Source organism: Neofelis nebulosa, chromosome 4, assembly GCF_028018385.1.
Source record: "Neofelis nebulosa isolate mNeoNeb1 chromosome 4, mNeoNeb1.pri, whole genome shotgun sequence".
NCBI classification, from domain to species: domain Eukaryota; kingdom Metazoa; phylum Chordata; class Mammalia; order Carnivora; family Felidae; genus Neofelis; species Neofelis nebulosa.
Window position 1 is genome coordinate 42,988,166 of NC_080785.1, and position 26,301 is coordinate 43,014,466.

A 26,301-nucleotide genomic window follows, 5' to 3' on the forward strand; every position below is an offset into this window, starting at 1 on the left:
CCGGTTCCCTAGTGCTTAATCCTCTTAAAAATCCTCTTGGCTTTTCCAACAAAGTGGCTTCGCAGTGGGGTCCCTTCTCCAACAATCCTGGTGGGAGAAGAAAGAAAAGAATGGGGAGGGAAGGAAGAATCTGATGGAAATGTTACATTTGTGCACAGAGCTGGAGATGGGGTGGAAGGAAACTCTGGAGAAGGGTAGGGCTTAGTAACAATCCCCGGGGCAGTGGGGGACAGATACATTCCATCCAATGGACTCTCATTCAGCAATAACAAGAAATGAGCTGTCAGGCCATGAGGAGACAGAGAGGAAATTTAAACACGGGTTGCTAAGAGAAGAAACCAACCCGATAAGGCTACAGACTGTATGACTCCAACTATATGGCGTCTGGAAAAGGCAAAACTGTGGAGACAGTAGAAAGACCAGTGGTTGCCAGGGGGAGGGGATGAACAGGCAGAGCACAGAGGAGTTTTGGATCGAAGTAGATAGATGTCTTTATACATTTGTCAAAACCCATGGAATGTACAAAGAGTGAACCCTAATGTAAACTCTGGACCTCGGTTAATAATAATGTACAATACTGTTTCGTCAGTGGTAACAAATATACCACAGTGATGTTAACAACTTGGGAAACTCTTCAGAGGGAGTACGGGAACTCTTGTGTTTTCTGCTCTGGTTTCCTACAAACCTAAAACTACCTTTAAAAATAAAATCTATTAGGGCACCCGGGTAGCTCAGTTGGTTAAGCATCTGACTCGTGATTTCGGCTCAGGTCATGATCTCGCTGTTCATGGGTTCGAGCCCTATATCGGACTCTGTGCTTATGGTGTAGAGCCTGCTTGGGATTCTATCTTCCTCTCAGCCCCTCCCCTGCTTGCTCTGTCTCTCGCTCTCTCAAAATAAATAAGCATTAAAAAAATTAAAAATAAAATAAAAATAAAATCTATTGAAGACAGCAAAAACGAGAAGAAAGAAAACAAAGCAAAGCAAAACCCAAGCCCAAACCATCCCCCAAAGCAAAAACCAGGAGGGCTGGGTCTCGAACTAGAAGAGCTGCCTCAGCACACAGCTTCCTGAGCAATGGCTTGGACCTTAGGAGCTAAAGCTGAGGCCACTCTGCATATGAGGTGTGGCTGCTGAGTCTGCCTCCAGCTCAAACAGAATGGCCTTCATCAGGGCCATTTAACTGGCTTTCTTTTCCCTTCCTCTCACTTAAGAAGCCTTTATTTCCATAGTTTTGGTGCAAAAGTCAGCCTGGCTAAAAGGATTGGGGCAGGTGGCTGGCAAATGCTGGTGGAGGTTTGCACTCTAGATGAGGCACCAAAAAAGGTTTGCTCAGCTGGGAAGCTGAGCTCACCCTTTCCTCCCTGCCGTGTTGTTTCCTTCTAACTAGAGCTCTTTGGGTCAAGGCTCAGCCATCACAGACTCCGTGCCTCCAGTGGTCCAGTCTGAGTCCAAGGGAGAGGCACTACTCACCCTCCTACTGGAGAGACCGTCCCTCGGAGAGGGCATGGCTGATGCCCAGGGACGCTCAGAGCCCCAAGGAAGGCCTTCCTTCCTGCGCCCATGATCAGTGATGCTCCTTGGAGTTGGGCAGTCCCAAAGATGATCTCTGGTGGAAAATGGGCCTCTTTCACTGCATCCAACCCCAGACTCGAGTCACAGGGATCACACTGTGTGGTGACAACAGTTTCTGGGTGCTGGTCTGCATCAGGTTTTCAGTGCGGAAGAAGTATAAACCCTCAGCTCCCATGGTGACCTGGAATAACCCAGGTGATCCAGGCTCATGACTCACACATTCACTATCAACCGTGCTACTTACACAGCACTGCTGTTGGCAAGTGTAGAGTTGATATGTGTGCCTGGACTTTGGGCTGGGTTTGGATTCCATCTATTTACTTACCGGTTGTGTAAGCTGCAGGAGGTTAAGCTCTCTAAGCCTTCGTTCCTTTGGCTGTGAAGTGGGTGTTATAATCCTGGTCTCACGGGAGACCTCAGGGAGAACCATGCCATCTAAGGGGAGGGACCCTGGTGGCGGTTAACATGTGCTTGCCCCCCTGCCCAACTGCCCCCCAAAATAGACCCTCCCTCAATACTCCCAGGCTGAGCTTCCTGCGGACCCAGAATCAACAGATATTCCTCAGGAGCACTATCAGGCAGCTCTGGGCTAGGGATCTGATTGAAAAGTGATGAGGGCGGGGAGGGAGGAAATGATATCACCCTGACAGAATTCTTGTCCAGCACAGGAACCTCTGCCAAGCGTCCAGAGGCACAAGTGGGGCTCGGTGTACAGGACAGTCTAGCCAAGGGCTCAGAAGACGAAGAACAGGCTGGGAGGGAGAAGGTCACAGAATGAATTTTATAGTGATCTCAGGGGGTCGACAGGGATGCGAGAGGCATCGCTGCAACGTGGGGTGTAAATGAGCAGGCTCCCCGGACGACGGCGTCACAGAGGCACGGGAGTGGGCACAAAACACCCGGGCCAGGGAGCACCCGGCCCCTTCCCCCAGGACTCTCACTGCAACCAGGCATGTTCATCTCTGTTTATTTTTTTCAGAACAAAACTAAAAATCACCACTCAAAATATTTGAGGAGAGTGCTCAGCTCAATCACAGTTAAAAGCTTTATGTAATTTGCAGCCAGAGCATCATGGACTGGTGGTCAGAAAGGAGAACTTCTGGCATTGCTCGGACAGGGCCTGGCAGCCTGAGACGGCCCTCTCTTGCCCTGTCAGCCCCACTACTGTCCTCTGTATGCTGCCACCCAGGGCGGCAGCCGGCCAGCCCGAGTCTGCTGAGGTGGATGGCATCCACACGTTAGAAGCCATCTTAGTTCCCCACTGTGCTTCCGATTTGACAATCCGGTACCTCCCTCCCCCATTAGGGGTCCAAAAATGTCCACAAAGAAGGCAGGCAGGTCGAGGCCCAGGTGCTAGTGTTGTCAGGATGAAGACTGAGACAAAGTTCTGAGTCCTCGTCTTCACCTGGAAGGGCGAACTCCCTGCCCGGGGCCTTCCGGGTCAGAGGTGAAAAAAGAGATTTGGTGCCATCATCGCTCGTGTTTAATGTTGGCTTCACTTCGCTCCAAAGTGACCCCGTTGCCATTCCGAGGGCATTCCTTCTTGTTCCAATCCTTTTCAGTGTAAAATTCGGCTAGCACGGGGCAGTGCTCAGAAGCCACTCCTCCCCAGGACCAGTTATCTGGAATCCAAGGGTTCGTGAGGCCTTCTCTCACTACAGCCCAGTGACCTGGAGAGACAGAGGGAAAAGAGACGCAGAGATGAGGCCTGGGGCTGGGTGGGGTCCTGGCTGGGGTCCTGGCTGGCAAGAAGAGGCCTCTGTTCAATGTCTGTAAAGTCAGGATTCCCTGGCGATACTCCTCAGATATCCAGCTTGCCTGTGCAAACAAAATGTTCCAGCCAATTTGGTTTCCTGGAAAAGTGAGGGCTTACCATGTAGGCACTGAACACCCCCCTGCCCCCCGAGTCTAGGCCTCCTGCCCATTCACGTATCGGCCTATGGTTAACCTCCTCCTCACTATACACCTTTTCTAATCTGAGCAGCAAGAGTAAATATATTTGACGTAAGGTCAAATGTCTCTCAAAGATGTCCAAAGTGAAAGTTTTATTTCACAAAGCAAAGGCAGTAAGTGGGGGAGGTAAAGGAGTTCTACAGGAAAGAGTAAAAAGGAAAAAGTTCTTACAGAGGCTTATGAGCAAGTAAAAGTATTTTAAAATAATGCTTTAGGGGGTGCCTGGGTGACTCAGTCAGTTAAGCGTCCGACTTTGGTTCAGGTCATGATCTCATGGTTCATGAGTTCAAGCCCCGCATCAGGCTCTGTGCAGACAGCTCAGAGCCTGGAGCCTGCTTCAGATTTTGTGTTTCTCTCTCTGCCCCTCCCCTGCTCGCCCTTGTCTCTTTCTCTCAAAAATAAATAAATATTAAAAAAAAAATCAAAAAAAAAAAACTCTAATGCTTTAGAAACATATAAAGCACAAGTATATTTGAAAAACAGTGAGGGGCGCCTGGGTGGCTCAGCAGGTTAAGCATCCAACTTCGGTTCAGGTCATGATCTCAGGGCAGTTCGTGAGTTTGAGCTGTGCTGACAGCTCGAGCCTGGAGCTTTCTTTGGATTCTGTGTCTTCCTCTCTCTTCCCCTCCTCCGCTCGTGCCCTGTCTCTCTCTCTCAAACATTACAAAAAAACTAAAAAAACAAAAACACAAACAGTAACAGAATAGTTAACAGAATAGTTACAGAAGCGAGCTTAGTGAGGGAGCACGGCCAGAGACCTCCAGTGAGAAGCGAGGTCACGTTAGTGGAAGCGCGAACAGGTCTGGGCTGAGCCACGGCCTGCCCACGTGACAGTTCCATGATGGTGGCCACTCTTCCCTGTACCTTCGTCTCTAGCTTCGCAGCAAGGGGACGGATGAAATGATTCCTACCTTCCTTCTGGCCCTGTGTTCTCAACCGTCCAGCTCTCCTGATGAGAGCCACTCTCTGCAGGCACCTCCTGGCAGCTGGGCAGGCTGTGGCTGCTCTCCGGCCCACCGCGCATTTTCTGCAAGCTGCATCTCGCCTAATGTGATGATGGTCACTCCCCCCGAGACCCGCTTCCCTCGTCCTTCAGATCCTCCCCGACACAGTCCCACAGGCAACCGGCACCCAGACAGAGGTAGAAGCTGGTGACACAGTCCGGACTGGCGAGAAGATCTCAGCCCTGGCTGCCCGTTAGGCTTCTACAGAGGCGACCCCAGAATTGCACTTTCACAAATGTGGAATGTCTCCTTGAAGTATAACATGTGTAACACGTTGGGACTGAGTGAAACAACCAGGCAGGATTGAGGACCACTGTTCCCGCCATTCATCAAAAAACCTTACCGTCACTGTCGTATTTCCGACCGATTGCTTCCTGACCCAAAGTCTGCTCAGCAGACTCGGTCGGGGGCTGCGTTGCAGCGCTCAGATTCCCCACCACACCCTGATCCTCATACAGTCTGTGAGAAGCATGTCCCCTGTCCTACCGTGACGCTCTGAGACATGTCTGCTCATCCTCAGTGACTGTCCCTCGCCCAGACAGTGCAGCAGGAAGCCTCGGGCCACAGCACGGTGCCTGAATGTTATGGTGCTTAAGGACTGTCTGCTAAATGACTGAGTGTCCTTAAATTAAAGTAAGCTATCAGCTCATCTCTGAATCGGTACCCTGCTGGCCTAGAACCAGGTTTGCCTGAGACACAGTCAGTTTGCCACTCCTGAAGATCAGTGAATGCCTCTTCATTATTTTTCACAGCCCCTCTTAGCCCTTAAAAGTGGCTCTGTTTGAATGATAATTATACAGGCACCTAAACGATACATAATCCTGTCAATGCCCACGGAGGCGGTGAGAACTCCTGACCAGAGTTATCAAGCCAAAGGACCTGGAACTATCAGTTCAGATGGGTCTCTCTTACACCATTTCTGAAGAGGAAAAAGAACGAGTGACTTCTGCTTTACCTGTGAAAACCTTCTTTAAGCTTTTACTGATCCAGATGTTGTCCAAAGACTTTGAGCCTTGGGGGTTCTTGGTGCTGATGTTGGTGAAGGTGTGTGCAGGGACCAGGTGGTAGAATTTTTCTTTCCTTAAGATATCATAGTCACTGCTGTCAGGTCCCTGGCCGAAATCTCCTAAAACAATCATGTCTTTTTCTCCTGGAGGTAGAACAAAGAAAATCAGGTATTTAAGAGGTTATGGGAGGTAAACCCAATATTCACTATAACCCACTAAGTGGGATCCTGATTCTCTGATTGGACTCCCCAGGGTTAGGAATGCATATGCTTCTCATTCTTCCAATTTTTCCCAATACCGTGTACAACAAACATAAAACCAAAATATACGCAAAAGTTTAAGAGTAGGTTTGTAACCCATTTGGAAAAGGAAAGATATGTGAAGCAGAGATCGCCTCTGTTCCAGCTCAGGTGTTCCAAATCTCATGGCAGAAAAAGCCTGAGGGTCTTGTCCAGATATTTAACAAGAGCTGGAAAAAACATTTATTGGGCACAGTGGGGGAAAAACATGCAAATACTACAAGAGGGTGGCCATCTACAAGTCAAGGAAACCATCCCTCTGACAGCTTGATCTCAGACTTCCAACCTCCAGAACTGTGAAGAAATACATTCCTATTGTCTAAGCCACCCAGAGTATAGTATTTTGTCATGGCAGCTCTAGCAGACTAATACAGGGCCAGAGTGAGAGGTTTTTCCCCTTGTTTTCAACATTTCTACCATTGTTTGATGTTCACTAAAGCAACTTAATCATCACGAAGTACTGAGTCATCACAAAGTATTTCCCGGAGGGAGCAGACATTCTGAGAGGACAGTGGACCCCAGCTAGGCTCTGGGATTCCCATACCTCTGCCGTCTCGAGATTCCCTTCAGGGGAGCCACATTATCGTGGCTAGCAGGGTGTCTGTCCTAGCTTTCAAGGGAGTCTTTAAGAAAGGCAGTTCATAAACGAGAGCCCAAGGTATCCGAGACCTGCAGGAAGGCTTTCTCCGGGACACCAACGTGTTTCAGCAATAATGGCCAGAGGCAAAGAAACCTGAAGTGAAATGACAAAAGCCACCAGCAGAGGGCACTCGTGCACTGCAGATGACACCCGCTCTGGGGACCATGAGGGACAAAAGGGGGTGCGATGGAAGACCCTCCTGGGGTTCCACCTGTGGCCTACAGAGATGTAATGGTACCCCTAGGCTGTATCTCAACAACATCTCAACATGACTTGAGAAATCAGTGCCAACTTCAACAGGAAAGCAGACTTGAGAATAAAATGAACAACTCCTACCTGGCCAGTGCTAAGGCCATCCATGAGCCTTCATCCTGGCCATCCATGAGCCTTCACCTGGTATTGGGCCTTCTCCACAGGTAAGAAGCTAAGTCTCTGAGAGGCTGAGTGGTTTGCCAGCCCTCAAGCTCACGGCTCTTCATAAAGGGCTAGAATGCGAGAGCCATGAGGACATGGGCGGCTGTTCATCACAAAATCCCATGTGCCTGGAACAGTGCCTGCTGCACGGCAGACACTCGATAAGCACATATGGAACATATAGGTGAATGAGGCACGAGGAAAGCCCCCAGAATTAAGGTGTACTTTTTGAAAGGAGAAAAGACAAGGATGCTATGTTTACTAAATAACAAGAAAAGCCGAAGGTTAGGAGAAATGAGGCAGGACGTTCCCATATAACGAGACATGTTTTCATTGGGACGCAGACCCGAAAAAGTTTGGGCCAAAAGCGATTCTGAAACCAGGAGAGATGCTGGTGTCAGAGGTCAGCAGACACAGCTCCGTGTGACTTCAGGAATGACAACACCACAGCTCTTTCTGAATGCGCACATACAGGTCTCTCACAACTCATCCGCTTTTGGTTAAATTGCTCTCCGTGATGGGGCGTCTGGGTGGCTCGGACAGTTACACATCTGACTTGCGTTTCGGCTCAGGTCTCTCGGCTTTGTGGGTTCAAGCACCACGTTGGGCTCTGTGCTGGCAGCAAGCACAGTCCTTGCCTCCAAGAATCCACAGGTACACAGAGGCCTGAATTCTCCTAAAAAGCCATCTGCCTGGGATGGGATCCTTAGTTCCCAGGAGCGGCAGGGAGGATGCTTGGGGCTGACTTCCTCAGATAGTTCCTAGACTTACAGGACGCCAGTGACAATAGCAAGAGCTGGTCGCCACTGAGGGATAGTCCTACCCAGATGCCAAGCCATACTATGCACCCTGTTTCACGCTGAGTTCACAGAGAGAGCCCCAGGGGGGTCTGAAAGAAAGCCATCCCATCAGAGGACTGGCACACCACACACTGAGGTCAACCCAGATGCGCATTCCAGACAAAGGCAGAAAGGCCCAGAGTTTGCTAATCAAATTGGCTCTGTTTGCTCTGATAGCTGTGGAATAAAAGCTTAGTCTTTTTTTAGCTCAGCCACCTCTGCTAATAATCAATTTGCCCTTGTACCTTGGGCACGCTCGAGAACTTCCTGAACCCTTGGGTCTGCTGTGTCACCAGTTAACAACTGGATATTAGTTATAAGCACAAGGGCACTGGGAACATGAGTCACTGTCCATACCCGGACAAGTCAAGGCAAGCCGGGCTATGGGTCAACAGTCCCTTGGCAACTTGGAATGAAAACCTGACCGCACTCTGGATGTCAGAAAAAACAGTGAGACGTTATCAGAGAAGTTATGAACTGGCATCTTTTTTTTTCTGCTTCCGTGTACAGACAAGGAAAAGCTTGAGGTCGAGAACAGAAACGTCCACAGATTTTAAATGCTATGAAGTCATCTTTTTAATAGGCTAGAGACAAGCTGTGGGTGAACAATTTCCCACAGAGCTGCTTCTCGGATGGAGTATCTCAGCTTAGACATCTTTGTGACTTTTTTTTTTTAGCCGGAAGACCCCTGATTTAAGTAGAATGCTAGTCACAGCACATCCTGGTTCACAGTGTAAGTTGCCTATCAACATCCACAGCAGCATTATTCACAACAGCCAAAAGATGGAAACCAGGTATTCACCGACCAATGAATGGATAAACAAAATGCAGTATATATACACAACAGAATAGTATTTGGCCTTAAAAAGGAAGGAATTTTTTTTGAGAGAGAGAGAGAGAGAAAGAGAGAGCATGTGCATGTGAGCAAGGGGCAGAAAGAGAGAGAGAGAGAAAGAGATAGAGAAGCTTCTATCAGGGGCTCGCCTGAAGTGGGGCTCACACTCACCTGATGTGGGGCCCAAACTCACGAACAGTGAGATCATGACCCGAGCCAAAGTCAGATGCCTAACGACCGAGCCACCCAGGCGCCCAAAATGGAAGGAAATTGTGACACATACTACAACATGGATGAACCATAAAGACACGATGTAAGTGAAGTTAGCCAGCCACGAGAGGACAAATACCGCATGACTCCATTTGTACGAGGTACCTAGAGTGCTCCAATTCATAGAGACAGAAAGTAGAAGGGTGGCTGCTGGGGGCTGGGGAAGGAGGCGGTGGGGAGCTTGTGTTGAACGGGCACAGAGTTTTGGTTTGGGAAGATGAAGAAGTCTTGCAGACGGATGGACATCATGGTTGTAAAACCATGTAAATGTACGTACTGCCACCAAACGCTTAAAAAAAACGGTAAATGGTAAGTGTCTGTTACGTATGTTTTACTACAATCAAAAAGTCTTTTTAAAATGTAAAGCTCTAATTTGACCAAATTATTTTTATAGCCGAATTCTCACGAGTCACCCCTGTGAGGGGCCAATCTAACATGGACAAGGCTTAGAAAACTAGAGACTATTGGTGAAAACTCAAGAACACGTTAAGACAATTCTGGGCCTCCGGCTGTAAACGCCCACCTAGAGAAGGGCAGGGCTCTGAAAAGTCCAGCCAAAAAGCCCAGTCTTTTCAGCAGCGTTAACTCTTCCTTCCGGTCAACCTGCACACGGGAAAATTTCTGTATTGCTGGGGCAGAGCCTGGAAACAGAGAGCCCACTTCCTACTGAAGCTCTGCTCTTTTCACTGCTCTCTTAATCCTCTGGTATGTTTTGAGTCAGCTCGTGTCCGCTGAGCCCTCACTGTGTGCCCGGTACATCCACAGATCACCACCACGCCTCCCCAGCCGCCCCTGTTGAGGCGAGCGCTGGCCAGTCCCTGACTGGACGGGCTACAAGTAGTGTGGTGATTTCCCTGAGGTCCTACAGCGACCGAAGGAGCCAAGACTAAATGTGGGTTTTCTGAGAGCTCCGGGCTGATCTGCATCCCAGCAGGGAGAAAAAATCTACCTTGTGCTAATCAGGACTTTCCCAGTCACCAACTGTCTTTCCTTCACAAGACGAGCACGTGTCAATCTGCAGGTGGCATCACCACAGCAGCAGCTGAACGCAGGAGGACTTGTCACGGGGGAGGGTGTCGTCACTTTTTTCCCCCGTAATCCTTTCCATCAAAGAGGCTGAAAAGCCCCAAAGCCGACAGTGTGGAGCGTGCATGGTAGGCCCAGAGACGGAGGTGTCACCATGCACAGGGGTGGCTGGGCTCCACGATATGCAGGGGCTGACAGACGGTCTTCTGTGCCCCCAGCATGCACTGCTGCTGACAGCCCTGTCAGCCTAAGGGATCGGAGGGATGCTCTGAAGAGGCAGCCCCCTGCCTGCCCCCTGCAGAAGTGGGAGCTGTAGGCCCAGCCGAGGATAAAGACAATCTCCTACCTTTCAGGGTTTCCTGCAAGGTCTGTGCAAAGGTAGCCAAGCGGTGGCTGTCACTGTGATTCCTGCTTGGATTGTCGCCCCCTGGGAGGATGATGGATGCCAGGTGAAGGTTCACAAGGGTCAAGTCATTGCTTCCCACCTAGGCAAGAAGAAACAAAACAACAGGGACAGGCTCAGATGCTCATATTTCCTGTATTCGTTGCTTCTGACTTAGGAACAGCTTCCTGCACGATGTTGACAACAGCAAACACAAACAAGGCAAGCTCACACTCCAAGAGATAATGCAAGACAGATCACGCTTGGATTCTTTTGAGGCCCCTGTAGGACATCACACCCCCCTTTCCAACTTAGGGTCTGGAAAACCAGGTGCATCTGGAAAGGTCAGGTTTTGTTTTTTGTTTTTTCCTTGTAAGCAACCACAAAACGGGAGGCGGTGGTTCCCGCAGCTGGTGGTTAAGCAAGACTGGGGTCTTACCCTCTAGGGCCAGACCATGATCCCTCTGCCAGGACTCACCGCTGGGACCCACTTCCTTCCCCACCCCACACACATCCCACCTACCCGCCCCCTTTGTGTTCTCTTCTCTCTGGAGACCACTGTGCCCTGCTGCTCACTTTCACCAGATTTCAAAGGAACAGGAAAGCTAGCTGAAGCCTGGCAGCACGGGATACGTCGCAGCCTTGGGTCCCCAGGGCAGGTGTCATGGTGGGCAGGGACAGAAACACACAGAGATGGTCTCCTGGGCACAGCAGCTTTGCTCAGCTGCTCGGGTTTTGGCACTCCTGCCCTTCCATTTGTCGTGGTGACAAACGCTAAATACTGCCAGGAAGGACAGGGGTGCAGGGGGAGCCCCCACGAAGTGAAGGCTTCACTTCATTTCATCTTACAGACATGACCCCAGTTCACCATCATCACCACCCAGCCTGGAGAGCCCTCTGCAGCTGTGGCTCTGACCACAGAGAAACCACCTTAAGGCCACAGGCAGGGAAACCCTGCCTAGGAGGAGAACCTGGAGCCTGCTCCAGATTCTGTGTCTCCCTCACTCTGCCCCTCCCCTACTCACACTCTGTGTCTATCTCTCAAAAATGAATAAACGTTAAAAAAAATAAATAAACAAAATTGGAGACACCGGTTGGTCTGGCTGTTGCCCTGCTAGGTCAAAGCAAGTGCAACCACTTTACATAAAACAGAAATCCAGGGTGGCACTAGGAGGTTTTGAAGAGGGTAACTGGCAGATTTTGCACATCAATCTCCTAAGCACAACCACAGGCACCCCCAGGCGTGCGTGTGCACACAGAACCCCAGCAACTTTGCAGCCGGGGGCAGAGCCTGGTCCAGATCCCGGCTGCAACCAACACAGCTCCCAGCACAGAGGCTGCCCCTGCCACGTGCCGCCAGAGACCGTGCTGTGATTTGAGGCAATTCTCAGGCTCCAGAACTGCTCTGGAGCACACAGAAGTGGGGGGGAGGGGCAGGGGGTGCTCAAACACCCAGCAGGCTCTGTGGCAAGGGACCACTCTTGCCTGACCCTGGATTTCACAGGTAAGTGCCATGGGGATAAGGTCAATTGAGTGCCAACTGGGAGATCTATTTTGGCTGCTGGCTTCTTTTTTCCTCCTAATGCCCAGCTTCTGACTGTTTGTTGTTCACGACATATCCCAGGTGCATCCCAGGCAATCAAAAAGACAGCTCAGATCAGTCCCCCTGCTCCTATCGATGCTCACGTAGGGAAGGGCTCATCTGGAGAGGTCAGTGGTGGGGCTGCCCTGACTCCACAACCCAGAAGCTCCTCTTGAAACCCTCCAAACTCAGATGACCCCTTGAGGGTCTTCCCCTCCCCACCCCCAACCTCCCACCCCACCCTTCCACCTCCTGGTAAGGAGAAGCATATCCTCAGAACCCATTCTGCTGTCCTCTAATCCAGTGATCTCCAAATGCCAGAGGAATGAGGAAGCACTGAAGGTACCTTTGAAAAACAGGCAGTCCTGGGCCCTGTCCCAGAAATTCTGTGTGTTTGGGGTACGGTCCAGGAATCCCTGATTTTAAGACAAGCCCCCCAGGTGATTCTGACGCGTGTTAGGTTTGGGAGCCAGCCATTTGATCTTCTGTGCCCAGATGCCAGAGTTATCAGAGCTAGAGTCCTCACCGCCCCCCACCCCCCGCCCCCCGCCCCCAATCCCTCTCATTCCTGTTCTGGACAAGTTCACCGGCCAAGGGAACCCCAGGAGGACATGCTGACCTGACCCTCAAAGAGAATGAAATCAAGACAAAAAGATGAGGCCGCTCTGGATCTCAGTTTAGAAAGGGACCCTTCCCCACCCACCCCCCCAACCCCAGCTTTTAGAAGTAGACCTTCACAGAAACATGGAATGGTACCTTGAACCTCGCAAGGTACGGGCTGGGACCCGTGGGCTTCCCATGCCCGTTGCCAGGTGAACTTTCCTGCGAGGTGGCGTCTCTCAGCTCCACCCCGGCCGCAGAGTCCCACAGGAATCCAGAGAATCCAGCCCCCTGCGGGAGAGGAACAGCTATCAGTCTGAATCAGGATTCAGCCCCACGCTGGGGGAAGAGGCAGGGGAAGCCAGGAGAAGATTTGGGGGGGCAGTGGTTGGTTCTGCACTGGGTCCTGAGATCACATGCACAGGGACTGTTTCAGAAACAAAAGCACACCCCCAAAGCCACAGCACGTTCCTCCTTGCCCCCAGCCCCAAATATCCCACGCTGCCAATTTCAGAGTTTTATGTGGAGCCAGAGGGGCCTAGGCTGTTATCTCTTTGGGGGTGAAGTGAAGGGAGGCTCCAACTAAGCACAGAATTATCTTTTTAATCATCACATCCCTATGACAGACACTCATATCCCTGTCTACCAGGCAGGGGGTCAGCTGCTCAGAGAGGTCAAGTAACTTCCCTAAAATCCCACAGCTGGTAAGCAGCAATGCTGAGAATCAAATAGAAGACTCTCAGCGGTAGGCTTTGCTTACCAATTAGTGGCTGCGTACAACAATCAGTACCTAGCACCTAGCAAATCCTCAGTATTTGCTGGATGAATGGAGGTCAGTGCTAAGAGTCACAGTGGTTTAGAAGTGGTCAAGGGCCCTCTTCGGGTGGACAGGTCTGCAGCCCCGGTGCAGGGCCCCATGAGGGCCAGAGAGTCGTGTCAGGAGTGTCCCAGGGCTTGGTGCTAAACGCTGCCATCTCCGGCTTCAGAATCTGCCAGCTTCTCACTGCTATCCCTGGGGGCCTTCTGCAAAGAGGAAAAGCTTCCTCTCCCACCTCACTCCAGCATCTAGAGGCTCTGCCGCCCGAGACTGGCAGCGGGACCCGTGGCATCGCTGGAGGGGCCGGTGGTGCTCATTGCGAAAAGAAAGGAAGTGACTCTGCACAACCTAAGTGGCCTCTGCTGAGTCCCCAATATCGGCTGGACCCCAGCCGCACGCCTTGCTGGGCTCAGCACCTCAACTAGACCAACTTGTGTTGAGGAGGAGGGAAGGGGCGAACAGGGAACTGTGTTCTGCATGCTTTGGTATTTATAGAACCATAGGCCTGCCCGCCCACTGGAGAGAGCACCAGCTTAAGAATCAGAAGAGCTGGATCTCAGGGCCACCTGTGTCACTCAGCTGCGGGACTACGGGAGCCCCCCCCCCCCCCCCACTTTTCTAAACCTGTTTCCTTGGGTACAAAGTGAGGGAAATGGGATTTGCCCTTTTGGTTTGGGAGGGTTATCCCCCTTTACTGCTTCTCAAGCAGTGGTGCCAGAGTAACCTTCCTAAAGTACCATTCAGATGGTCAGCTCTGCTGAAGAACCTTCAGTGGCTCCCCAGTGTGCACGACCCACTGCCCGAGGGGCCCTCCCAGTAGGCACCTTCCTGTTCAATGCGGCCCTTCACACCTGCTCACCCACGTTCCCAGCAGGACCGGGTGTTCCTGGGAGCGTCTCCCAGCCCCGGGACCCAGGAGGCCCCACCTCCAGAAGAACTGCTGTGCCTCCAAGCCGGGCCACGGGAGATCAGGTGTTAGAGCCAGAGCCCTCAAATGGGATTCGGGGCTGACTCCACCTGGTGGCGGCTAGAGGACTTTGGGGCAAGTCGTTTTGTCTTTACAGATCGCAATTTCTCATGTGCGGCTGTCCCTCCAGCTGTGGGGCAAGGACCCGAGAACTGAAGAGAGGCGCGTGGACGTCACTGCAGGCATGGGGCAGACGGCAGGTGCAGCTACCCCTCTCCCATCTCCGTCCCGGGTAGAGATCGAACGTGTGCCACTCACAGATACAATTTATCAAACAGTGTTTAAAGAATTTTTAGGTTATCTGCCCATATTTAAGATTCAGTAAATGTCGCATTAAAATCCAGGTATGTACATCTTTTGAGAGACCAGAAGATTTGTCCACACGAGGCCCACAACCCTCCACGGCAACAAGTGCGTGGGCACAGCCTTGCAGCCTGGCACAGCCTGCCGCCTCACGTGGACGCTGCCAGGCCCTGCCTGGCCTGTGTGCAGTTAATAAAGCATTTCAATGGACATTATCTTTTTAAATCCTACAGCCACCCAGTGACTTAAGGAAGGGGCTATTGCTCCCATTTTAGAAACGAAGGAACAGAGGCTGAGAAGGTTAAGTGGCTTGAACTCGGGTCTCCTTGCAATGGCACACTGTTCTCCAATGGCCTTGATGCCCCAAGCTGGAGCAGGGTTTCCTGCCTCGTCCCTCCAACAGGCTGTGAGCTCCCGGAGGGAGGGGCTCCATCAGCTCAGGTTGAATCCCTGCTCTGGGCTCACAATGAGTGAAAACAGGCAGGGCTGCGTCACCGGGTCTGTTTTTCTTACCGATGTCTATCTGGCGTGTAGCAAAGTGCCTGGCATGCAGTAGTAACCTTTCCAATTTTTCAGTGGACAAATAAAGAGTGTTAAATGGACTATAAGATCCTAATGAACCCACCTAAAAGATACTATTTTTTTAAAAAAGGCAAGGTGTGGGCGGGGCAAGGGGGGTTGCGCCTGGGTGGCTCAGTCGGTTAAGTGTCTGACTCTTAGTTTCGGCTCAGGTAGTGATCTCACGGTTTCACGATTTCAAGTCCCACATCAGGCTCCGTGCGGACAGTGTGGAGCCTGCTTGGGATTCTCGCTCTCCCTCTCTCTGCCCCTCACCCACTCATGCTTACTCTCTCGCTCTCTCTCAAAATAAATAACATTAAAGAAAAAGGCAAAGTGGTAGTGTTATTTCTATGTAGACTGAGTAGGAACAACCATGGGCTACAAAGGGAAAGACTAGACACGTTCCAAGTTGGCTTAATTTCCAGCCTATGGGGAAAGTACACTGGCTATCGCCTACAGTAACAATTTACACTCCAAAACATAAATCCCAGAGAAATAAGATTTATATCACCTTTTTAAGTTGTGGCTAAAAAAGAGAGCTTATTGTCAATAATTAACCAGATAACTTTAAGCCAGTATATATTTATAATTTAAAAGTTCCAAATCTCAATATCCCTCACATAAATGCTATTTGTGTGTTTATAAACATGTTGGATATACTAGAGAGAAAGAAATACAACATCTGCATTTATAGAAAAACTATGTGATGACACAATTTCCAACTCAAGATTAGCTACCAGAACTCTATTTTAAAATCTAAAACCCCACTAATATCAAACATTCCAAATGAGTAAAAACCTCAGTCTTGAATAGATCTGTCAGAGTGAAAACATATCCTTACAGTGATTTACCCACAGCCACAGGGGAAATACCAACGAAAGAAGACTCAAAATTAAAATCTGCTCAAAATGTCCACAGAACATTTCCATGTGCACAATTTCTACCACCAAAAGCAAATGCTTCGCCTATGAATTAAGTGAATTTGAAGTTTTCAGTCAATGAACAATGGGCTCTCCACAAACTTGGCAGAGGATAGAACTGTGGCGACAGGATTAAGAGGACAAAGGACAGAAATACCCCATTTGCAGCCTTGGCTCCAGACAGGATTTCTCCTCTCCTCCCAACACCCCAAACCCCCGTTTCCGCCTGGGCAGCCGTCCATTCCCGATCGAAACATGAAGCAAGAACCAGGGCATTTTGCAATGAATAGCAAAGAGCTAAGAAATGTGCAGCAACACAAAATTGCACCAGGGATGTTGGCAAAGGAAAGTTTTAAATGTCTGTGATTAGGGAAAAGAAAGGTTTCCACAAAACGGAGATAAAATCCAAGTTTTGCAGACAAAGGTACCTTCTGGAGCGGCGTGGAGGGCATCTCGGCGACAACGGCCTTCCAGCATCCCCGGGGCTGCTTCCACTTGCGGATGTTGGGCAGGAGAGGCTGGTTTAGCTCCGTACAGAACTGCAAAGACAGAGCACAAGTTGGTGTGTGTTCGTACCGAAAGCACACCCAGCTGGGGGCAGCCGGAGGAGCCAGGAAATGCCTGAGCCCGACTCATCAGCCTTATTCAGAGGCTTGTCGGACTTTATCTCTGTTCTTAGGGTTCGTGAAGACGCAGAGGACTAAAAAAGCCCCACAAATTAAAAAGCAAACTACCTATAAACACACAGTTATCACCTGGGGGCGGGGGGGCTCTCAGTTCATAATCATCAATTTGCTTTGTAGCATTCTAGCACAGATAGCTCAAAACAAGCTGTCAGAATCCTTTCGATCCTTGTAAAACCGGTGGTTTCAAGGTCCCAGGAGGGTCTAGATACCAAACGTGGAGGAAGGAAGAGGAATACGTGGGGGTCTTTTCTCCCCCGAGCCTAGCTCACAGGTGGAAAAGCCGCCCCCCCCCTCCATCTAGAACCACTATATGTTCGCTTTGATGCTCTTCCGAGAAGAAAGCCCTGCTGTCGTGGCTCCGACACCCCACGTGTGTTTATAGGCTGTGCTTCTTTTCGCTTGCACGGCTCCTCCAAAATGGCATGGGAACCACAGAGGGACTTGATCACCAAGGCAAAAGACAACCGCACCGGCCAAGTAAATGAAGGGTTAACAAACTACGTGCTCCCAAAGAGGTGGACCAGCTCCTCGAACTCACGCCTCAGTCGCAAGCCAGCCTCTTGACGACGGTTCCTTTGAGGGGGCCCCAGCGTTTGTCATACTTGGGTTTCGTTTGTGAGATGCTCCAGCATTGGATTCCGCCCCTTCTGGGGGGACACCGTGTGTCATGCAAGGCGGGGCATGCCAGTCACCCGTTTCTGTGTCCGGCCCTGCAAAGTGAGTCTTCTGGCTCCCCTGGGCGCCTCTCTACCCCCTCTCCCGTGAGCTGTCCTCAACTAACCTCACTTCCCTCCACTGCTTCAGCTTACACCTCTGTCCCGAAGGCCCCCAAACCTGTACCTGCGGCTCAGATTTCTCTCCCAAGGTGTGAACGGCATTTCGACAACCTTTTTAACATTTCTACCTGAATGTCTCCACAGAACCACAAGCCCAACGGGGTCACAAAGGGACCTGCCGTTCCCCTCCCCCCATGTCTATCTCAGTTCCTGGTATTTCCATCCTTAGAGCTGCTCTGACTCGTCCCTCTCCTCCTCCGGCCTGGCCCACTGATTCCACCGCCTCATGGGTCCGGAGCTCCCTCTTTTTGTTCTCTAGTCCCATGGCCGTGGCCTGTTTCAGAGCCCCATCTTCTCTCACCTTGGTCACCAGCAGAGCCCTGAAATCTTCCTGCCTCTCTGTCATTCAGTCACCCTCCATGTGTCCTCTGGGTAAGTTGTGATGGCCATGCTGATAGCTGCTATCCCTGTGGTTCCTAAAGTACTGCCCGGGGCCCAGGAGCTTCATCACCTGGGAGTTTGTTAGAAAGCCTCCGGCCAGGGTCTGATCCTAGACCGACTGGATCAGAAAGGCGAGTGAGGCCCGGTGACCTGTTGTTAACGAGCCCGCCCTGCAGGTGATTCTGATCCCTGCGAAGGTTGGAGAACTGCAGCTGGCCAGACCCTCACAAGCCTCTGCCCCAGAGGCAGGCAGTGCTGTGGGCAACAGCTGTCAGCTGCCAGCCCTCTGCAGGAGCACCTCAGCTGCAGAGAGCTGCATTCCTGGCCCCTCCTGGGCGGGCCTCACACTGCTTAGCTTTAAGAGGGAAGATGAGCATCCCTCCCTGGGCAAGGGAGGAAGCATGGCAGGAGGTCTACTTTAGATACGTGCTGTTCTCTCTCAAAATAAATAAACTTTAAGAAAAAAAAGAAGAGCAGGGGCGCCTGGTGGCTCCATTGGTTAAGCATCCTACTCTTGATTTCGGCTCAGGTCATGATCTCACGGTTCATGAGATCAAGCCCCACATTGCACTCTGTGGTGACAGTGGGCAGAGCCTGCTTGGGATTCGGTCTCTCTCTCTCTGCCCCTCCCCAGCTCGTGCTTGCACGCTCTATCTCAAAATAAATAAACTTTCAAAAATCTTAAAGAAACAAAAAAGAGATGTGCTGTTCTTGGGGTTCTGCTTTACAGTAGACGGTTAAGTGTCTGCCTTTCCCCGATAGCAGATAACATAAAGAACAGAGACTGTACCCAAGTCACCTTTAAAAAAATTGTTTTATTAAGTTTATTTATTTTGAGAGAGAGAGAGAGAGAGAGAGAGAGAGAGAGAGAGAGAGAGAATCCCAACCAGCCTCCGCAATGTCAGCGCAGAGCCTGATGCAGGGCTCAACTCACAAACTGTGAGGTCATGACCTGAGCCAAAATCAAGAATCAAGCCCTCAACCGACTGAGCCACCCAGCACCTCCCAGAGTCGCCTTTATAAAGCTCAGCTGACACTGAGCACGGTGCTCCCTGACACTCACCAAGCCTCTGCTGGTGAACCAGGAAACGCCAGGGAAGACGGCACTCCCCAGTCCATGTATGACACACAAATTGGGGGGGGGGGGGGGACTGCTCCTTGCAGCTGATTATCTAAATAATTGCCTCAATTTTAATCTCACTTTGAGTTTGCCTGAGAAGTGTTCTCTTTGGGATTTGATCATTAGGGCTTTTATCGGTTCCCGACCATGGACAGTGTGCTATTCCTAATGAGGGCCTTCACCCCAGATGAATCCCCTTGGCCAGATGGTCTTGGCTGGAAGCCATCCTTGGATGGGAAATGAAGCACTTTGGAAAATGCAGCCGGAATGTATTGACTATAACTTTAGGGAATCTAGCGAGGAAATGGACTCCACAAAGGGTCCAATTTCCTGCCAGGGAATCATTTGCTTGCTGAGTGATCATTAGAGCTGAATCTGAAAATCATTAAAAAGGAGAGAAGCTCCGAATGCCCATCTGGTGCTTCACTCTTCTCCACGCAGGGAGTCCCGCACCTGGCTGCTCACCCAAATCTCTCAGGATGCACCCTGGGGAGGCTCTATTTTTAAATACCCCCTCCGGTGATTAGCCAGCCACCCAGATTAGAGAACCCGCAGGACCCTGCTGTGCTGGGAACTGCAACATGTAGGAGCCACAAATCACATCTTTCCTAACCCTCAGAGAGCCTTCAGATACCTGAAGACAGCTGAATCTCCCGTTCACACTGTAAACACCAGCCCCACTTAAACACTCCCATTCCGGGCAATGCCACTGTGATCAGAAGGGTTAGCGTGCGAAGGAAGAAGGGACACAGGCTTCCATTGCTCTCCATGCTTACGACTCTCAGAGAAGGCCTTTGGAACCTAAAGTCAGCTAGTCAAAGTGTCATCATCGGTATCTTCTGGGAATTCATGAAACATGCATATTCCCAGGCCCCTCTCAACCTACTGAGTTAGTAACTCCAGGCGGGGGCCAGGTGATCTGCATTTTAACAGCCCCTCCAGGTGCCTTGGATACAATTTTAAAGCTGGTGTTATCAGATGAGGGAAAGACATTCTCCTTTTGTTTTCTATCTAAAAGCTTTTCTTTCGTGGGTAAACTCTAGGAGATTTAAGGAACCCTAATTCCTGACCTTTAAGGGCTACCTATATTTTGTACATCTGAAGCCTTGATCTTGATAACCTCTCTCAGCTCACAGAGTAGACATCCCCCCACTATGCCCTCTTATTCAGTATCTCATATTATCAGAGACAATTAATAGTTTAAGGAACCAGGGGAAAATTATTTATGGCTAGAAGCGTTCTATGCCCACATCTGCATGCACAGACCTCAGTGCTAGGTAAGGGGTAGGACTGTCTTCTATTTCTAGGGCTGAAAAAAGAATTGCCAGTTTGTTAACTTAGTTGACTGCACTACCAGTTCACAGCAACACTGAAGAGCACCTTTTAGATTCCTGCTACTCAGAGTGCGGTACGTGCATCATCAGCACTGACCTCACTTGGGAGTCTGTCAGAAATGCAAAGTCTCCGGCTCACCCCATACCTACTGCCTTGAAATCAGCATTTTCTCAGGACCTCAGAGTGATTTACAAGCTTGGCAAGTTTGAGAAGCCTGCTTCGGAGCCTTCCTTGTTTTGTAGACATCGTCCCTATTACCTGCCCCAGCCGGCCTGCATGAGGCGAACACCCTACCAGTTATTCGTGAGTGAACTACAGCACAGAAAGGTTAAGCCATATGTGAGTTTCCAGTCAAGATCACACGGTGGAGAAGAGTTAGAGGAGGGTCTGAACTGAGGTCTGCTTCCCACTACTCTATCTCCTGGCCAGGCAGGTATAAGAGACGGAGTAGGGCAGGCTCCCAGATGAGGCCAGCCCGCCTTTCTGGACGGACCCTTGGGTCCTTCCTCCTGAAAACTTCACAGGAAAACAAAAGCAACCTCTGAGAGCCCTCCCTCTGAACTCTGCCTAAAATTGTTTTATTTAGAACAGCTGGTTCTCAAATTTTCTGCTTCGTCCCCATATCAGCAGGTAGAAACAATACTCTTCCAAGTAAAAGAGGCTCACCAGGGCAGAAAGGGTGGAAATGGGGGGTGTGTAGGGTTGGGACAAAATCTCCCAGGGAGCTGACCTGCACAACCCAAAACTACGACCCTACAAATGTATTTCTAGAATCCTGGGGGCTAGCCCACCATCTGCCTCCATCAAAATCACACTGGTTCTTGTTTTTAAAAGCACAGATTTGTGAACTCCATCCCTCACAGAATCGGAATCTCTGAGGTTAGGGCCAATCTGTGCATTTCTCACAGGATCCCCGATCAGCTTTGAAGTGTGAGCAACTCAGACAAGGCTCTGCAATTGCTTATTTTGAACTCAGCCTTCATATTTTTCATATCTGTGGTCTGGAAAGACAGTTTTCATTATTCAAAACAAACCTACCATTTCAGCTATCACCCCCACCCTGTGCAAGCATCTGACTGGGCCTCTTCTCAGATAATCCCATGAGGTAACACATGAAGGGAGCCCAGCGCACAGGAGGCATGCGACAGATACTCGCTGAATGGATGAATCAGAGAGGTCTCCTGAGGATCCCACCTTATGGCTTCTCTCTCCCAAGATGAGTTACAAGAACGACCATAGGCTGGACTTGTTCCTCTAGCTTCAGACCAAACATGGGTGATATCGTCATTCTTTCACACCCACCTCACTACCAGCTTCATCAACACCAAATCCCCTCTGCTCTTTGGCTCAGCAATCATGGGACTCAGTGTCAGAGATTTTAACTCCAATCTACAAGATGCCCAAGGCATAGGCATTCAGAAATGCCAAGTCCTAAGAGAAAAGACTCTTGGCTATGTTTTAGATGTGCTGCGCCCTGGGTCTGCCCTGGATCAGCTGACTCAGCTTGTCTCTGCAGTGACAGAAGGGTTCCAAGGCTTGAGACCAACCGCGATTTGTTCGTGGACCTTTGGACTTTTTTTTTCTTTCTTTCTACTCCTCCCCCTTCCTGAAATAAATATTCCTTGCTCATCCGGTCCTGAGTGAGAAACACAAATAGGAAAAGCAATCTAATTTCACTTGGTGGCCTGTCCAGCCACCACCAAGCTCAGTGGTCCTTTCGTCTTCCCCGTTCAGTTAACTTAAAATATCTGTGAGCTAGGTATTAAGATGTGTTACAGTGGTGCCCACAGAGTTAGCTGGAGACAGACTTTTCGGACTACTGGCAGGCATTTTCAAAAGCAAACTCCAAATGGCCACCCTTATCTTGCATCCTGGATGGTGGGGGAGGGGTGTCCTCACTTGGAACCCTCTGGGTCAAATTTCCAGATAAAGTTGCTTTGCTTTGAGTTGGTTGTTTTTGCTTGCTTTATGGATTCTGGAGGTGACCTCCTGGACAGTGAGTTTTCCACATGTGAACCGTTAGTTTTCTCTGCACACTCAATGACAGCTTCTGAAAACGCAGTATATGATGGATAAAGCAGCACAGGTGAGCTTCCTTAAAAAAGATAAGTTGCCATCATAAAATAAAGAAGTCCCTGACTCAGACCATGCAAGGTCAAGAGACTAAACTTTCATTTGGATGCCACAGGCATGGGAGCAAATGACAGAGACAACAGTTTCTGTACCGTTAATTGTAAGCAAGGGCTTATCTTTGCCAGCATCTCCAAGGGCGGAAATGCCATGGACAATAATAGAAGCCAGCACATCTATGGGTATCTGTAAATGATCCCATTTGGAGTGAAACCAAAGAATGGTTGAGGTCATTAAAAAACGTCACTGTACTCTAAAAGAAAACACCAACGCAAAAGCAAATTACATCTCAGTATCGACTCAGTAAGAACCATGTTTGGCCTTCTAAGTGTAACAAGCCTATTGCAAAGTTTTTCTGGGATATTTGTTTAGCCTTTAGAATGTTGATATTTTGAAGGTCGATGGGGCAGCCAAGTACTCAGTTACATTGCTTAGTTCTCCTAGGAGCTAAGTGCCTTAATGGTTATCAGCGGTCTTAATGGCCCTGGCATGCCTCTTTGCAGAGCAAGGGCTCACACACACAGTATAACATGGACACAAAGCAAAAGCGAAAAGTCTTTCAACCTCCTCTTTGTCTCAATCTGTCCAGAAGAGATCAAGTTTGCTCGGTGGCTTATGCCCTATGTTCCCAAAGAGCCAGGATTATCATAGAAGAAAGAAGCCCCTGTCTTAGGTCAATGCAAACACAGGCACGTATCCTTGAGGGGAGACAGGTGCAATGTGGGACAGAGAGCAGTATAGGGTGAGGGTTCTCCAGGGCTCTGAGCACCTCTGACTTTACTGCTACAGCACTGCCTACAGGGCCTTCCCTACAGGGTCAGGAATCCGCAGAGGGGGAGCGTCGGTCATTCTCTCTGCTCCTTGGGGGCTCATTGAGCAACTACCATATTCCAACATTAAAAGGAAGAACTGGCCTTGGTTTCTTCTAGCTTCGCAAGTTTCCTCAGTGGGCCACCTTCATGGGCTAGAAGAAGAGGAGGAGCTTTGAGACCCTAGGTCTTGGTCTCCCTATCCATCAAGTGCAGGGACGGGAGGAGATGACCCTGTCCAAGGGCATTTCCAGCTCCAAACCATATGATTCTGGAATTCTAGGAGGCGAGGATGAGAAAAGAGGGAAAGGCGGAGGGGGGAGGGGTGAAGGAAGCGTAGGGAGAGGAAATACAAGATTCTCATAAACTCCTCTCTCCCTCTTTCTCTGTGATAATTGCTGTATGAACTCCATGGAGAAGCTGATTGCATTGAGAGGACACTGAACCATCCAAAGGCCTTTCCCCCAAACCATGAGAGTGGATTCCACTCTTCCAAAAAACGGCATCAGCTTTCTTTCATGTCCCCTTGGCTCCACCCGGAAGACCCCTCACTAAAGTGCCTGGAATAAGAGCATACTCTTAATAGGTAGTAATTTTAATAGGTTAAGTTTGGCTAAGTCCAACAATAGTCAGAAACACAGGTGGCCAGTAACCTACAGCCCAGTCAGCTTCTGAAACCTGTAAAAAAGTAAGAGCCGGAGGGGGAAGGGAAGGGCAGGGAAAGTAAGTGCCAATAATTTGACAGACACTTTTCACAGATTATCACATTTACTCCTACTGATAACCTTGCGAGGCAGGTAATAATGCTCCCGTTTGACCCCTGAGGAAACCAGGCACCATGGCAAGGTCACTCACTGCCAGCAAGTGGGCCACGTGGGATGGGAACCGGGTCTGGCCAGCTCTAATGCCGAAACGCACAGAGGGGAGAAAGCTCAGAAAACAAGCCCGCCAACTGATCTAGGCGACGGTGTATGTGGTGCAGGCACCGTACCACATGCTTTCCAAATCTGGGGTTCTCTGGAACTGAGTCAGTTTCATCATCAGTGCCCCCGGGGTCCCGGGGACACAGAGTTCTGGAGAGGTCACCACATCAGACCACAGCTTACCTCCTGGCAGGGACCAGGCACTGGCAGGACATGCCCATTCTGTAACCTAGAGCCAAGCACTCAGAGCTTCATAAGGCAACCCCTGCTCTAAAGCTCAGACCCCATCCTTCCTCATCGGCGGGGAGAGGCAGTGAGCTTATAGCCCCTTCATCACTCGGCACAGGGGCCACTTCCAGATCAGCTCCATGAACAAGCTCTTTCCATGGGCACCCGAAAGGAATTCTGGGCGAGTGTTCATCCTTGTTTAAACATTATCATGCTGAGGAAGATCAAAAGCAAACAGAGACATTTCCTGACCCTCCACAAACAGCTAATCATTAGCTGCTTTTACAGAGTCAAGGGAAGGGACACCCATAGGCACTCCTGTCAACAGAACGCTGCTGGTTCTGGTAACCTCTCCTCTGTGTTCTCCCAAGTTACTTATCATGGGTTTCCTGAACAAGATGGTTAAAAATGACAAAGGTGGTGGGGGTGGGGGGTGCCTGGGTGGCTCAGTCAGTTAAGCGTCCGACTTCAGCTCAGGTCACAATCTCGTGGTTCGTGGGTTCCAGCCCCACCTCGGGCTCTGTGCTGACAGCTCAGAGCCTGGAGCCTGCTTCGGATTCTGCGTCTCCCTCTCTCTCTGCCCGTCCCCTGCTCATGCTCTGTTTCCATCTCTCAAAAAATAAATAAGTGTTGGGGCGCCTGGGTGGCGCAGTCGGTTAAGTGTCCGACTTCAGCTCAGGTCATGATCTCGTGGTCCGTGAGTTCGAGCCCCGTGTCGGGCTCTGGGCTGATGGCTCGGAGCCTGGAGCCTGTTTCGGATTCTGTGTCTCCCTCTCTCTCTGTCCCTCCCCCGCTCGTGCTCTGTCTCTCTCTGTCACAAAAATAAATAAAAAACGTTGAAAAAAAAATAAGTGTCAAAAAGTTTCTTTAATAATAATAAAAAATAACAAAGGGCTAAAAAGCCTTTCAAGGACAATCAAAACATTTTTCTGCAAGGGGAACTGTAAAAGGAGAGCAGAGGGAGGGGGAGATTTCATAGAGGTGGAAGTTAGGTTAGGAGGAGACGGAGCCACACGGGGCACGGGGATCCCACACTGCCACCACCCTCACCACCATCCTCATCATCCCTCACTGTCGCCCTTCAGGGACACTTCCAAGGTTCTCGTCTTCTCCAAAGGTCTTCGGATGTGAAGACTCTTCATCTCAGCTAGGAGCGAAGACTGTGGTAGTTTTGTGGCTTTTTTTCCCCCTTCTCTTTAAATTGAGGCTTATGTCCGGATATAAACGAACACAAGCTCATTATGGGATAATTTGTAAAGTAGAGAAACACAGAAAAATCTAAGCAGAATACCACTGGGCAGGACAAGCACTGCCAACCTTTTTTTTTTTTTTTTTTAATTTTTTTTTTCAACGTTTTTTTTTTTTTATTTCTTTTTGGGACAGAGAGAGACATAGCATGAACGGAGGAGGGGCAGAGAGAGAGGGAGACACAGACTCGGAAACAGGCTCCAGGCTCCGAGCCATCAGCCCAGAGCCTGACGCGGGGCTCGAACTCACGGACCGCGAGATCGTGACCCGGCTGAAGTCGGACGCTCAACCGACTGCGCCACCCAGGCGCCCCAAGCACTGCCAACCTTTTGTGGATTTCCCTGCAGGCTATTTCCTATGGAGTTTGTTACTACATCTGTCCGTCCGTATAGATGCACATGGTTTTGCGTTCTGCTCTTCCTGCTTACCACTGTGCCACAGGATTACAATACCTTCTAAGTTCACGGCATGAGCCATCTGACATGCTATGATATGGACAGGGAAAGCCATACCACGGTGGTGGAGGTTTCATTACTTGGAAGAAATTTCTGCTTGAGGCTCATTTCATTTCACTGTCAACATCTTAAAATCACCTAACAAAGTAGTTGTAA

The 26,301-nt window shown here is 50.0% G+C and overlaps 1 protein-coding gene across 4 annotated transcripts in view; it reads right to left on the reverse strand.

Moving 5' to 3' along the window:
* Positions 1–2,526: 2,526 nt before the first annotated feature.
* EEPD1 (endonuclease/exonuclease/phosphatase family domain containing 1) overlaps positions 2,527–26,301 on the reverse strand; it is a 205,027-nt gene continuing 181,252 nt past the window's right edge. For all 4 annotated transcript variants that reach the window (XM_058724596.1, XM_058724594.1, XM_058724595.1 and 1 more), the window contains 5 exons: positions 16,423–16,533; positions 12,583–12,717; positions 10,209–10,347; positions 5,488–5,682; positions 2,527–3,245 (listed from right to left, as the gene is read on the reverse strand). In XM_058724596.1, coding sequence (XP_058580579.1) covers positions 3,046–3,245; positions 5,488–5,682; positions 10,209–10,347; positions 12,583–12,717; positions 16,423–16,533 — 780 coding nt within the window. In that variant the 3' untranslated portion in view covers positions 2,527–3,045. The remainder of the gene's footprint in view (positions 3,246–5,487; positions 5,683–10,208; positions 10,348–12,582; positions 12,718–16,422; positions 16,534–26,301) is intronic.